Source organism: Pogona vitticeps, chromosome 6 (genome assembly GCF_051106095.1).
Source record: "Pogona vitticeps strain Pit_001003342236 chromosome 6, PviZW2.1, whole genome shotgun sequence".
Taxonomy (NCBI): Eukaryota; Metazoa; Chordata; class Lepidosauria; order Squamata; family Agamidae; genus Pogona; species Pogona vitticeps.
In genome coordinates, this window is record NC_135788.1 from 113901680 (window position 1) to 113917656 (window position 15977).

General features: G+C 41.6%; 1 protein-coding gene across 1 annotated transcript; it reads left to right on the forward strand.

Moving 5' to 3' along the window:
• The first annotated feature begins 3043 nt into the window (after positions 1 to 3043).
• On the forward strand, positions 3044 to 15893 carry LOC144583421 (vomeronasal type-2 receptor 26-like). The gene has a single exon (XM_078377145.1). It carries the CDS (start codon positions 13908 to 13910, stop codon positions 14859 to 14861), a length of 954 nt encoding a protein of 317 aa, XP_078233271.1. The 5' UTR covers positions 3044 to 13907; the 3' UTR covers positions 14862 to 15893.
• The last annotated feature ends 84 nt before the right edge of the window (positions 15894 to 15977 follow it).

The following is a 15977-nucleotide window of genomic DNA, read 5'->3' on the forward strand; positions in this document are numbered from 1 at the left end:
CATCACAAATAATAATTTACATAAATTTAAAGATAGAATAAAATTTTTCCCCAAAGATGGCGAGAAACGGAATATATTATAACAGAAAAAGAAGGTATTAGGTAGAAAACGCATTAATGGTGTTTTAATAGCAGCTATTTTTGCTGCACGGATTAACATCGCTAAGTGAGGCACCACTGGATTTTCATACGTTCCCATTTCCCTTTATACATAATCTTTTCCTTTTGAACCATGCCTCCTGTGAGGATACCCGTAATGGCTCTTTAGGTAAAAGTCTTAACTTATAGTAATCCCAAATCTTCAGTATACCTTGGCATATATGGTGGTTATTAAACTGCATTCACCTTTATTTTACCAAAAGTAATTGTGTCCTCCATATCAGGAAGGAGAGATAGAATTGGGTGTCATCTACATACTGGGGAGATTGATCACCAAAACCCTGAGAAACTCTCCCAGCAGTTCCATGGAGATGATGTTAAATTTAATTGCTTCGAGCAAATAAAAAGTAATTTTCAATTTTCAAAATTACTTCCACTCAAGCAAATGAAAGTAATTTTGCTTGAAGCTTCAGACTGGTTCTCAAACAGAAAGGAAGCTTGTAGAGACCGGGAGGATCCTTAAATCCTCCTTTGAGTCATTTGGTTCTAATTATGCATGGATACACCATCAAGTAACTGATCCAATTTGTCTATGCCAGATGAGAACAGTAGTTTGACTCAGCCCAGAGTCTCTTTTGTAACTGGTGATGACACCATGTCTATTGTCTCCAAAGAAGCACAGCAAATTATGCATAATTTATGGAAACTCATCAGTATTCCTGCAAAAAAATCCTTGCGTTATATTTTAAAAGAAATTTAACTTCTAAAGAACAAAGTTTTCCAGCCCAGTTGTTTTAAGTGGTACATGCTTAGTATATGTCCCACTAAAAGAACAAAATATCGACCACTCCACAAACTGCCGTGAGGAATTGCACAAAATTTTGCAGATGAAGTTGCTCACACTCACTCTGACCTGGATGCTCTCATTGATACAGACTCAATGGATGTATCTTTGGCTCCGGTTTGTCCTCTTTTAATGGATACTTTTCAGTTGGTGGAGCCTGATGATGTGGACAAGATTCTTGGGGAGGTGAATGCCACCACATGTGTGCTGGACCCTTGCCCTTCCTGGCTCATAAAATCTGCCAGAGGAGGAATGGCCAATTGGGTACGGGGCGTGGTCAATGCCTCCTTGCAGCAGGGTAAGATACTGCTTCGAGGAGACAATAATAAGACCACTACTGAAGAAGCACTCCCTGGATCCCAGTGTTTTGGATAACTCTGGCCGGTCTCAAATGTCCCATTCCAGGACAAGGTACTGAATTTTGTGGTGTTTTTTTGGCTCCAGGGATTCCCAGAGGAGGCAGATTATCTAGACCCATTTCAATCTGGTTTTAGGCCTGGCTATGGGACACAGACAGATTTGGTCACATTGGTGGATGACCTACACTGGGACCTGGACAGGGCGAGTGTGTCCCTCTTGGTTCTGCTGGACCTCTCAGCGGCTTTCAATACCATCGACCATGTTATCCTTCTTGGCCGTCTCTCTCTGGGATGGGACTTGGAGGCACTATTTTACAATATATGTGCATGCTTCATCAGGAGTCTCAAAACTGCGGCCCGCAGGCCATATCGTGCCTACTTTGCCATTTTCTCCAGACTGTTCCCTTCAACCCATGACCTTCAGCTCATATGGGAGAGGGGTGGCTGGCTTCCGGGGGTCTGTGCTTTTGTGTGCAAATGGGGAGGGGGCTCCATACAGGTTGGCGGACATCTGTGGTCACTGGGGTGCATGTGTGCATGCGGCTGTGTCTACGAGCACCTTCCTTTAGCCTTCAAGAATGTGGAAAATATACGATGTGGCCCTCATTTTCAAAAGTTTAGAGACCCCTGTTCCTCATAAATAAATAACCTTCCTTCTAATTATCATGGTGGTGATCAACCTTGTTGCCCCTGTTTATTGGGCCCTCACAAATGATCACACCCTTTTCCCCTTCTAGCTGCCACCAGGTATTCTCCTAATACCAATTATGTTATACACATGTGCTGCCAAAACTATGGATTATTGAACTTAGGAATCAGAGGTTTAATTAACAAATATTCATTTATTGTCAAGTAAACCATAAAGGCAAATCACGTATCAGGTATTAACAAGGATTGAATCATGTATACAACCACTTTTAGTCCAAACTACTATACACTTATAATCAATATCTCTCTTATAGTGCTTATAGTTTCATTCCTGCTTGTTCAATATTGTTTAACCTTCTCAATTCCCTCTCGTAACACTCTCAGCTCAATTCTCTAACCCTCTTCTTCTCTCTTCTCAACCCTAACTGCCATTTCACATTTCCAACTGTCTCTCTAACTCGCCCCTCCTGCCCTATCCTTGGCTCCTCCCTCTTGAGCTTCTGTGATGGACAGGCAGGAATGACATCACCCGTTGGCATTTCGCTACATACCTTCCCCCTTAGAAAGTTTGTTCCATGGAGTAAAACCTACAGTGGTTTGCTCCATGAACAACATAGAAACAGTTTAGTAATATTTCACACAACCTATAATAATAACACTACACCTTTTAAATCACATTAATACTCTTGACTATAATAATACTTTATCATTGCTTATCATTAATTCATCTAAAGGAAAGTTACATTTGTAATTACATTTTTTATCTATACACAACTGGAACATGTTATTACATTTTACATTGACTTTCAGTAGTATATTTATTCCTTATTCCTATTTATTCTCCCTCCTCCTGGGTTATATAATTTATTTTGTTCAGTTTGGAAATTGTTCTGTACAGATCTGCCCAATATACCATATTTGCTGGCGCACAAGGCAACTGGCCATATAAGACGACCCCCCCCAACAGGAGGAGGAAAAGGGAAAGGGGCGGGTGGTGGGCGGGCAGGCGCACAGCTGGCTCAGCAGTGCGGGGTGGTGGGCAGCCTGGCCGCGGGCTCTGGCTACTCAGGCATGGTAGGCTGTGCTTCCCTCCCTCCATCCAGACCGACTGCCTGCCTGCCTGCCCGCCTGCCTTCCTCACCGGCCAGCGTGGCCCCGTGTCATTCAGTGCACCCGGTGTACAAGATGACCCCCCCCACTTGGAGGCATGTTTTTTGGGCCCAAAAAGCCATCTTGTACGCCAGCAAATACGCTAAGTGCAACTTATTCCCTTTGATGGGTCTTAGCATCAGTTCCTCATCTCCACGGTTGAATGTTCTCTCTCTGGCTTTTCTGTAATACCCTAATTTTTGTTTCTGATTCTGGCCCTGTACGTTTTCTGCTGCAATCTCCAGAGATGTCTGCAAAGTGTTAAGTTATCTACGTATTGAATTACTGTTTCAGGATCTTGCTCGCCCAACTTTGTCAGAGTAAATCTAGGGGTCCCCACACCTCCCGCCCAAACAACAGTTCAAAATGGTTGAACCTGGTGCTTTCAAGGGGTACAGATCTATAATTGCTATAATTTGTGTTCCCAATCATTGGGATTCTCTGCAGTGTATGCCCTAATCATATGCATGAGTGTTCCATTACATTTCACATTTCCAACTGTCTCTCTAACGCTGCCCCTCCTGCCCTATCCTTGGCTCCTCCCTCTTCAGCTTCTGTTGGCATTTTGTTACAATCATTTAACTTCTTCATGACTTTCCTTCTGATTATCATTAGAATACACCCAGGTCCACCTGTGTGGAGAACTGCCACCCTGGAGCGAGCATGTCTGTCCAACTGGGGAAACAGGTGTGCTGCTATGACTGCGTTGCATGCCCCAACGGGAGGATTTCGATCCAGATGGGTAAGTGAAGGAATCCAAAAGCACCTATGGAGAAATACAGGATTTTTTATTGTCTCTCTAGTGGTGTTCCTGCCTCAAAACGAAGAAAAAGGATGTCCCAAGAATCAACCTTGAAAAAAAAAAACGGACTCAGTTGGAGGATTATTTTCTGTAATGGATAAAAGTTGTGTGACTCCAAAACTAAGACCAGGTTGTTTTCTTTCAGATGCAAAACAATGCCAGGAATGCTCCGAGGATCAATATCCAAACAAGAATCAAGATAGTTGTATTCCCAAAGCCCTAAGCTACCTCTCTTATGAGGAACCCTTGGGCTCAGTACTGACTTGCTTAGCCCTCTTCCTTTCTATCACCACCATCGTGGTGATGGGGACTTTCATTCAGTACCAACACACTCCTATGGTCAAAGCCAACAACTGGAGCATCACCTGTGCCCTCCTTTTGTCTCTCCTCCTCTGCTTCCTCTGTTCCTTCTTCTTCATTGGACAGCCTGGAACTCTCACCTGCCTTCTGAGACAAATGGTGTTTGGCATCGTATTCTGTGTGTCTGTTGCTTGTGTCTTAGCCAAAACCATCATTGTGATTGTTGCCTTCATGGCCACAAAACCTGGACTTGGGATGAGGAGATGGCTTGGGAAGTGGCTGGCAGGGTCAGTCATCACGGTGTCTTCTCTTATCCAGGCTGGTATCTGTGCAGTCTGGTTGATTACCTCTCCCCCCTTCCCAGAGGTTGACATGCATTCTGAGACTGACAAAATCTTAGTTCAATGTAATGAAGGTTCAGACCTCATGTTCTATCTTGTCCTGGGCTACATGGGGCTGTTAGCCATCATAAGTTTCACAGTGGCTTTCTTTGCCCGCAAGTTGCCAGATACTTTTAATGAAGCCAAATTAATCACTTTCAGCATGTTGATGTTTTGCAGTGTTTGGGTGTCTTTTCTGCCAACTTACCTGAGTACTAAAGGGAAATACATGGTAGCCGTGGAGGTCTTCTCCATCTTGGCTTCCAGTGGTGGCTTGCTAGGTTGTATCTTCCTTCCCAAATGTTATCTTCTTATTCTCAGGCCTGACTTGAACAACAAGAAGCAAATAGTAGTCAAAAGGGTTTGATACAGTTGATAGAGAAATCACATCATCTTTAGTGAATTCCTCTGGGGAAAGTCTACACAAACTAATGAAATAAGCTATCTTAGAGGCCTTGATAATGGTCCTGGTTTTGCATTTTTTTTTAATATGTTATGTGAGGTAGAAAAAAGGTCTGTTACCTTTTTGAGGTCATACCTACAGAATTAAATTTGAAGTGGGTGGTTTATTTTTCTTAAATTATATTTGTGGGCATGTTGTCAAGTCAAAGTGTATTCAATTGGGTAGTACATTTTTAGAATTATTTCTCATCAAGGATTATGATAAACCCTCTGGATTGCAAAGTGTGTCCGTTTCCTATGATCAACTAAGTAGTGCCTGTCAACACCCACAGCTCCCTAGAGAACGCGTGAATGGTCGGACAGAGAGTAATCAGTAGATTGTACACCCTAAAATGTGCTGAGAGAGTTCCATAGCTCAGCTAGGCTTGTCAATCCTCCCTTTTACAAGTCTGCCCTAATAAGAACACCCTTGTACCTTTGGATTGTTCTGATAGAAAACCATGTGGGCTTTGTAGTCATTAGACATACTATGCACCACAGGTAGGACTCATTAAGTATGCAAGGCTGAGGCATGTACCATCAGATGACCTGAAACAAGTTTAATGTTCAAGAAACCAATTGATTTTTATAATCATTATTTTATTAAAGAAAAAGTAAGTTCCTTAAAGGGAAAATCAAGTTATGCAAAAGCAAGCAAATAAACATTATAATCACAAAACTGTAGTGAAGTAAAGAAACCATGAAAAATACACAAGTTTCCAAAAACAGTAAAAGAATTCAAAAAGCCAAGAAAATGAATAACAACAGTTCCAATCAGGTAATCCATCAGGAAAAACAAAATAGTCCAATTAGGTAAGAAAAAGTCCAAAGTCCCTCAATATCCTGTAAAAAGAAAAATCCTGTACAAAAGGAAAAATCCTGTAAAAGAAAATATCCCATTCTGGTAATCCATAAATGTCCTAAGAATAATCCACGAGTGTTCAAAGGAGTTCTCAGTATAGTCCATGAGGGTGTCATGAGTATTCCCTGAGTGTGTGTGAGAGAAATCCATGCATGTCTATGAGATAGTCCATGCGTGTCATAAGAGTAGGCCATAAAAGACCTAAGAGTAGGTCCTGAAAGACTTAAAGGTAGGTCATGAAAGACATTGTCCATAGGCAAAAGTCCCTTTTTTAAGAGTAACTGGCAAATCCTTATCTGCTCCTTCCCATGATGTCATCCAATCCCAGTCCGTCGTTACGCAAACAATCCTGCTGTACCACCTGACCTTCCTTCTCACGGCTAACAGATGTTATTTGGGTTTCTGTGGTTTTGCACCGAGTCACAACAAAACCCTTCTATCTTATCACAGTGTTTCTTCTTATGCTCTCAGAAAAGCATTTTCCCAGCTCTCACTAGCAAACACCCTGTCAGCATAGCAAAGATCAAGTATGCAGAGAAACAAGATGGAACCTCTCTTGCATTTTTCATTACCACATAAACCATATTCAACACAAGATTTTTAAACACATATCCCATCTCATCACAGTGCCTCCAGGAACTACCTAATTTATTTTTCTTCTTTATCTATCTTTGAGCTATTATTATCATTGTATATTGCTATAAAACTGTTATTATATATTAACTGTTTTTATCTTGTCTGCTGTCATCCGCCCTGAGTAGACTATGTATAGATGGGTGGCATATATGTGCAATAAATAATAAAATAAATTGATGAATTCATACTATGATATGGGAGGAGAAGTGTCCTCTTCATCTGACTTTACAAAGTCTATTAATGAGCAGCATATTTTATAACATTCAGGACCTTGCGATGGAGTGCAATAAGTCGCCTGCCTGTGAGGGAAAAGATCAGATGCTGATGTAATCAATATGTCTCTACTCTTGAAACAATGCCAGCAAAACAAGGGTGGTGGCTCATTGGAATTTTTCATTTGTAATTCCCCCATTTCTAAGAAGATTCAGTTGTAAACCCCTTCAAACTTGGGACACAACCCTGACAGGTCGGAATGAGAGCCATGAACGTGATATCTCCTCATCTTGGTCATTCTTAGTGTGTGATTTTCACTCAGGTCCTGAAGAAAGAAATGTGAACTTATTGATATCACCCGGGACAATGCTCTCATTCTAGTATGTGGTTGTCTCTTTGGCCCTCCAGCTGTTTTAGACTTCTCCTCCCATCGTCTTACTCCTGACAAGATTAGTTAGGTCTTCTTGGAGTTTCCCTCCAAAACGTCTCCATAGCCAAGAGCTAGCAATGACAAAATCATCCCTCTACAATGAGAATATGGAACACAGGCTTCAGTTGGCTCCAGAACTTTCAGGAGTGACAGACCTTTATGTCCTGCCTTGCCCATTGATTTCTTTTTTGTGAGGGGACCAGTGTTTCTATATTTTTCAGGACCAATGTGGAAGTATTGCAAGTAGTCCTCTAGAGGTCTCGCCTAAAATGGCATTAACCTGCTTAGAAGTCAAAGGTGGACCCTCAATCTTCCCTCCATTAGAAGCCCGCATAGGCCACAAAACGCCTAGAGAATTAAAAAAAAAAGTTTAATCAATTAACTGCTTATTTGGATTAGGTAGCCTCAGCTGGGTAACCTTTCAGTTGAACCCTGGAGACCATTTGGCCTATGCCTTACAGAACAGTCAATTTAAAAAAATATTTCCAGGGAGAAGAAGATGAGGTGGCAAGAGGAAACATTAGAGCCTTTTCGTAGAGAGTGATAGATGGAGGTCACCCTCCTTGGGAAAAAGTCAGAAAGGAGATGCTTCATTCATTACTTTGCTACAATTTGGCAGAACAAGGACAGATTGACTCAAGATATTAGAAACTTTGGAAAAAGTCCAGATCCGTGGACAGTTCTTTTTACATGTTTACTCCTTTAGAATAGAGCAGGGCTTCAAAAATAACAAATCCAATCAGTCTTGATTACCTTTCCTATGATTATCAGAATTACAGCTTTTAGCATTTCTGTTTTCCCAATCCCTCTGAGAAATGTGGGGCTATTGTGACAAAATCAGGAGGAAAAACAACCGATTTCAATTAGCATCTCTGCATTTAGTGTATAAAGTCTCCTGTCCAAGGAAATGACAACATCTCAGTTTGAGAGAGGAAGTGGACAGCTCTGCCAGTCCATGCTCCTCTATCTCTTCAGCAAAGAGTGACTGTATTGGTGGTGCCTTTGGCTCAGCATGAAGAGGTCTGAAGCGGAACATTCCCAACATTTGCCAGGCTTCTGTATGGCTTTGTTGATGCTCCCGGTGCTTCATTCTTCCAGCTGGAATATGAGCCCTTCCATCTGTGACCGGATGACAAGAGTTCAAACTTCTTTCCATGAAGCTTCAGATGAGTTGATTCTTGGGGACTTTGTATCCATTACTCTTGTTGGCTTCACTCTGGAAACCTTTCTCATGCACCCTGATTCTACTACACTAAATGCTGTGTAAGTAGTTCTTTCGCAATGCTTTGTAAATGAAAATTCAGATTGAAACCAATTAAGGTTTCTTATCTTCACAAAATAAAGTATTATTGAAAGTAGGCAGTTTCCTTTTCATGCTCTCAACGTGGAGGAGACTATAGATTCAGATATATATGTCCATTGACCTCCATGACAGCTTCGTTTTTTAAAATGTTTTAACCTTTTTGGCAGGTGGACCATTGAATATCAGATTTTTAATTTGGTTTTATGCATTTCCTCTTGACAGGTTTTCCACTCCTGCTTTTATATTTCTGAGATCATAAACAGTATGTGGTTGACTTCTATGAAATATATTTTTGGCATAGGTCTCCTGTTAGTTAACACTTACTATCCCCATCTGGGTTATTTTGATGGAGGGTTGCAGGCTCTGCTTCAAACGAATCCAGTGTTTTTCCTTGTGCTGTATCAAGACAGCAATCACTTGACAGGGTGCACCGGAAGGGGAGACAGGCAGACTGCTGGGTGGGAAGCAGGTTTGAGAGGCATTGGTAGTGGTGGCCATATCCAAATTGCTCTGAGGACCAAATTACATGCCCAATTAATCATAACATAATTGATTCTGAAAAAAATGATAATGATTAATTTTGTGGCATTTCATTGCAGTGTGATTCCGAAGAACTACCAGCACATCCTGGCCTTTGCTTTTGCCATCCGCCAGATCAACCAGAATGCTCAGCTGTTACCCAATATCACACTGGGTTACAAAATTTATGACAATTCTTTTAATCCCCGGAGAACCTGCCGGACCACCCTGGATCTTCTCTTCATGAGCGAAGGGCATCCCCCCAATTACAACTGTGGCAAGAAGGAGAAAGTGGTGGCTGCCATTGGTGGGCTCACTTCTGAAAACTCCATGCAGATGGCCAACATTTTCAGTATCTACAATATACCTCAGGTATGTCCATAGGTTTAAATAAATGTAACTTCATTGAGGGATCTTACTTGCATCCCTCTTAAACTGGGCCCCATCTCTTGGGTCACATTGACTCCCACCTGTAGAATTTATAATACCAAGTAAATGTACAAGAAATTATTCCTCTGGAGACTAAGAATCAAACATTTTGCTCCCTGACTTTCATCCTTAGTATACGTTTAGAGTGAGTTTATATTTGGGAACAAAGGGGAGTATTTTCCATTTTTTTCATTGTAAAAGATGTGATGCTTTCTCTCTTAGCTCAGCTACGGCTCCTTCAATCCTATATTAAGAGACAAAAGTCAGTTCCCTTCCTTCTACCGGATGGTGCCCAGCGAAGAAGCTCAGTATGATGGGATTGTTCAGCTATTCAAGTCATTTGCATGGAACTGGATTGGTGTCATTGTTTCCAAGGATGACAGTGGGGAAACCTTCCTTCGAACCTTGAGACCAAGACTTGTGCAGAGTCATATCTGCATTGCTTGGACAGAAGAAATCCCAATCGTGACCGAGTTTTCACCAAAAGAAGTGATTGCTGTAATCCTGGCGCCAATCTATTGGACTCTTTCTCTGAGTGAAATTAATGTGATTCTTGTGTATGGAGACAGGCAGTCTCTGGAGGGGCTACGATTTGTTTTAGAGAACTTTGAATTTTACGAAATGCAGCCGCAAAGGAGAGTGTGGGTGACCACGGCTCAGTGGGATTTCACAGCTTTACCTGCTGGGCTGAAACTGGCCACAAATTCTTTCCATGGAACCTTGTCCTTCAGACTCCACACAAACGTGGTGCCAGGATTTGAGAACTTTCTGGAGAATATGAACCCATATCAGGATCAGATTTATTTCCTCCATGAGTTTTGGTGTACTGCATTTCTCTGTTCATTCCCACTTTACAGCCTCAATTATCCAAATCAGAAGATTTGTAGTGGAGGGGAGAAGCTGAGGAGCCTTCCTGGGAGTGTGTTTGAAATGGGCATGTCTGGCCAGAGCTACAGTACCTACAATGCTGTTTATGCTGTAGCTCATGCGCTCCATGCAGCCTTTTCATCCCGAGCTACGCAGAAGCGGAAGGAGCCTGGAGAGAAATGGAGCCTCCACCATATTCAGCCATGGCAGGTAATCAGAAGTACAAAATAAAGGAAAATCAAAATACAACATGAAATAAGATACGTAATTTATCTAAATACAACATGAAATAAGATAAATAATTAATTTAAATACATAATGAAAAAAGAAAAATAATTTATCTAATTTCTATTTGAAGTTGCCAAAACAAATGAACATGAAACTGCACGATGTGTTGCATGAAACATGCGTGCATCTTTGCTCCCACTCCTGTTTCATCCAATCCATATGTTGCTAAAATGAGCAGAGAGCTAATGAGATAGAGTGATGGATAGAGTGTGGTGGATAGAGGAGACTTGGACGGAAATTTTCAATATGAAAAGTCTGATGGTAGGAGTGGTCCTGGTACAACCACTGATCAAATTTCTTATATAAATATAAAAGCATGGTGAGTTGTACGGTACACAGGGTCTCACAAAAAATGTTATAAATTTTTGAAGAATTACGTTTTGAATGTTTAGAAGTTTGTTTCAGTAAGCCAGTAAGATGCTGATATAGTTATATTGCCATTTAAAAGATTTATCAATTTTTGCCCATGCAGATGTTATTATTTTACAACTCACTTTCTTTTATAGGATAGAACTTAAAGTACTGTACTAACATTTAATTTGCCATCATTCTTTTCAAGTCCTAGGTGATGGTAGATTTATATGTGTATGTTACTGGCTTTCAGCTGCAATTTTTTTTAATATTACATCTCAAATCATAATTTCTCCCAGAAAACCCCCTCCTTGTGATTTAGCATTACAGAATGATGCAAAATTAGTGCCACCTATAGGCCTCTTTTGGTCATTACTGGTCACTTGCATATCAAGAAATGCAAATGTTCAGGAGATTTGGATGCATAACAAAAGTGGCAACAAAAAAACAAGGTTGGCATACACTCGGTAGTATAGTGTTCTGCCATGAGGGAGCTCTGTAATTCCCTAGTTCCTGGATTATCCAGTTAAAAGAACAGAGGTCAGAAAGCAAGGCAGGATACATGCTCTCCTACAGCATCCTAGTGACTTACTGTTTCTTGAAAGAGAAATACAAGAATAGACAAATATGTCGCCTGATTCAGTGTTGGAAACAAATTCTATGGGTTCAGTGAGATGTCCTGGCTATGCAGAGGATTACCAATTCCCCTTGACATCTTCCATCTCATTATGGAAGGAACATTTCTGAATGCTTGGCATATGAGGAGCAGGATCTCATTTCCTGCTCTCTGCCTGGAATTGTACATTTCTGCACTCTAGCTTCACTCTTTTTTGAGGAATATCCAGTTCAACAACAGTGCTGGGGAAGAAATCATCTTTGATGAGAATGGACAACTGGCTGCAGGATATGATATCATGAATTTTGTCACATTTCCCAACGAGTCTTCCAGTGAAATCCAAGTTGGAAGGATGGACCCTTGGGCTTCTTTAGGCAAAAGGTTCACCATTGATAGAAACGCCATTGTGTGGAATCACAAGTTTAATCAGGTGAGGATGATTATTGTTAATTTTATCGTAATGTGTTACCACCACTATTTCCTAGATTTAATGGAGGCATTTTTTTAAAAGTTGGGGTTTTTTATTACCATTAAAAACCACCATATTTCCATCATCACCCTGGCTTTGCTCAGGAGTGCATTCCATCAATGGGGCATCCCCCCAAAAGATTCGCTATCCTATAGCTCCTTCCTCATTTTTTAGACAGGGACACCGGTAGGAGGGCTGCTGGGTTTAGTCATGGAGTCCATGTAAGTTTTAGATAGACAGGGAGCATGGTAGTAGTAGATAATCAGACTTAGACTGAGAAAGTCTTTCTACTTGGTTTGAGAAATTTACTGCAGATGGCTTACTTTGAAAACTATTTCCTTAAACAACAACTTTATATCATCACTGCCTAAGTTAAAGTTCTGGAGAAAACCTGAAATCTCATCATATTTGCAAATTCTTAGTGATCCAATAAAAATATTGGTCAGTTGAGAACTTTGAGACAAAACACATTTGGTATATTTCATATCATTAGCTCTTCGATGAAGGGCAGTGATACCTACTACACTAAGAAAATGGCAATGAAAGAGGTGAAGTGGAGAGAGGCACCTTCTTGTTACAACACGGTGCTAGTTGGGATTGGTGTCCAGTGGAGATTAGGCTTCCAAGGCAACGTGGACAGAAAAAGAAGCCCGTTTACCATTGTTTGTGGGCATAGCAGTCGGGTCTGAGAGTGAAAGGAGATCTTTCATCATAAAGATGTGCATTCTAAACACACTTCCTTGTGTTGGCAAACAGAAGCTGCCCAGCTCCATTTGTGTCGAGAGCTGCCACCCAGGACAGAGCATGTTCATCCAGGAGGGTAAAGAGGCGTGCTGCTATGATTGTGTGAAGTGTCCCAAGGGGAGGATTTCTATCCACATAGGTATGTGAAGGATTTACGAGTTTCCTAGATGAACATTCCAAAGTTCAGATTTTTAGGCATCAAGAAATGTCTTTCCCTTTTTTCTCAAAATAAAGATATGCATGGATTTTGTGGAACCAATGATATTCTGTCATAGAGCATTGGAGTGTATGGCCTAAGGAAACATCTGCCGCCATGTTCCTCCACTTTCCCTGCAGAACTTACACACACACCCCTTGTTGGCTCCTCAGCTGACTTACCAGAGTGCACTGCTCCTTCCCTCCCTGTTGCATGATCTTCCCTTCCGGCAGGAGTAAGGGCTTCCCCTCTCTGCCTCCTCCAGCAGCTCCCCACTCACAAGCTGTGCTTTAGGAATCCCTGCTCCTTGTCTGAGAAAGCACCTACTGGAGGAGGTGGAGAAGTCCATGCTCCTCCCAGAAGGAAAACTCAGATGATGGGGAGGGAAGGTGCAGTGCACACCAGCTACTCAGGAGGAGCAGCCAGCCAGGAGGGTGGGGAAAGTGAATGTGCAGAGCCTGTGGTTAGATGATTATATGAATTCTGAACTTGAGTACATGTAATTGAGAATGGGTTTGTACCACCCACCCTGCTGCATAACCATCTCCCTGTCTGAGATCTGCTGTCAATGTGGTGCATCATTTGCCTCAGCTTATTGTGCTGGGGGGCTTCAACATCCATGTAGAGTCCAGTTTGTCAGGAACAGCCAGGACTTCATGTTTACTATGATTACCTTGAGACTTTCCAAAGTGGTATCTGGCCTCACTTACTGTATATTGCCAGGCACAGTTTTGACCTAGTTTTTCTGTACCATATGATGTGAGTTTTCAAGGAATTCTCAGTAGTTCTATAGTGAAGGACAAATTACTTATTGGAACTCTGAGCCTCTAATTGCCAGCATCTGGATCATCACATAATCCTGCATATTCCTCAACCAAAATTTCATGTGCTTAGTCCTCTTGTCGAAGGTTGTAATTTGTTTGGTGCCATTTTATCAATTGATCAAACCTGAATTTCAAAAATATGTGGTTTCGAGTAATATCAACACTTTGTTCTTCTTTTTCAGATGCAGACTTGTGTGAACCATGTTCTGAAGAATGGTATCCAAACAAGAATCAAGACAGTTGCATTCCCAAAGCCCTAAGCTACCTCTCTTATGAGGAACCCTTGGGCTCAGTTCTGACTTGCTTAGCCCTATTCCTTTCCATGATCACTGCAGTAGTGATGGGGACGTTCATTCATTACCGCCACACTCCCATGGTCAAAGCCAACAACTGGAGCATCACCTGTGCCCTCCTCTCCTCTCTCCTCCTCTGCTTCCTCTGTTCCTTCTTCTTCATTGGACAGCCCAGAACTCTCACCTGCCTTCTGAGACAAATGGTGTTTGGCATCGTCTTCTGTCTATCTGTTGCTTGTGTCTTAGCCAAAACCATCACTGTGATTGTGGCCTTCATGGCTACAAGGCCTGGACTTGGGATGAGGAGATGGGTTGGGAAGCGGCTGGCAGGGTCAGTCATCATGGTGTCTTCTCTAATCCAGGTTGGTATCTGTGCGGTCTGGTTGATTACCTCTCCCCCCTTCCCAGAGTTTGACATGCATTCTGAGACTGACAAAATCTTAGTTCAATGTAACGAAGGTTCAGACCTCATGTTCTATCTTGTCCTGGGCTACATGGGGCTTTTAGCCATCATAAGTTTCACAGTTGCTTTCTTTGCCCGCAAGTTGCCAGATACTTTTAATGAAGCCAAATTAATCACTTTCAGCATGTTGATGTTTTGCAGTGTTTGGGTGTCTTTTCTGCCAGCCTACCTGAGTACTAAAGGGAAATACATGGTAGCCGTGGAGGTCTTCTCCATCTTGGCTTCCAGTGGTGGCTTGCTGGGTTGTATCTTTCTTCCCAAATGTTATGTTCTTATTCTTAGGCCTGACCTGAACAACAAAAAGCAAATAGTAGGGAAAAAGTTGAGATACAGGTGAAAGAGAAATCACATCATCTTTAGTGAATTCCTGCGGGGAAAGTATATACAAACTAATGAAATAAGCTATCTTAAAGGCCTTGATAATGGTCCTGGTTTTGCATTGTTTTTATTTTAAGTGAGGTATAAAAAAGGTCTGTTGCCTTTATGAGGTCATACCTACAGAATTAAATTCGAATTGGCGGTGTATTTTTCTTAAATTATATTTGTGGGCATGTTGACTAGTCAAAAATGTATTCAGATTTTTAGAATTAATTCTCATCAAGCAAAATGATGGGAGGAAAGCGATAACAAATCTTGACAGCATCTTAAAAAGCAGAGACATCACATTGCCAACAAAAGTCCGAATAGTCAAAGCTATGGTTTTTCCTGTTGTGATATATGGAAGTGAAAGCTGGACCATAAAGAAAGCAGACCGCCGAAGAATTGATGCCTGTGAATTGTGGTGCTGGAGGAGGCTCTTGAGAATCCCCTGGACTGCAAGGAGAACAAACCTATCAGTTCTAAAGGAAATCAACCCTGAGTGCTCACTGGAAGGACAGATCCTGAAGCTGAGGCTCCAGTACTTTGGCCATCTCATGAGAAAAAAAGAGTCCTTGGAAAAAACCTTGATGTTAGGAAGGTGTGACGGCAAGAGGAGAAGGGGACGACCGAGGATGAGATGGCTGGACAGTGTCTGCGAAGCAACCGACATGAATTTGACACAACTTCGGGAGGCAGTGGAAGATAGGAGGGCCTGGCGTGCTCTGGTCCATGGGGTCACAAAGAGTCAGACACGACTAAACGACTAAACACAAAATGATACACCCTCTGGATTGCAAAGTGTGTCAGTTTCCTATGATCCATTAAGTAGTGCGTCCAGGCACTACTTAATTTATCTTTCTTCTTTATCTATCTTTGAACTATTATTATCATTCTATATTGCTGTAAAACTGTTATATATTAACTGTTTTTATCTTGTCTGCTTTCAGCCGCCCAGCGTAGACTATGTCTCGATGGGTGGCATATATGTGCAATAAATAATAAAATAAATTGATGCATTCATACTATGATATGGGAGGAGATGTGTCCTCTTCATCTGAGTTTACAAAGTCTATTAATGAGCAGCATATTTTAT

What these genes read in the sequence shown, in the direction of transcription:
- LOC144583421 (XM_078377145.1), top strand. Translation starts at nt 13,908, where the DNA reads ATGTGGTTTCGAGTAATATCAACACTTTGTTCTTCTTTTTCAGATGCA.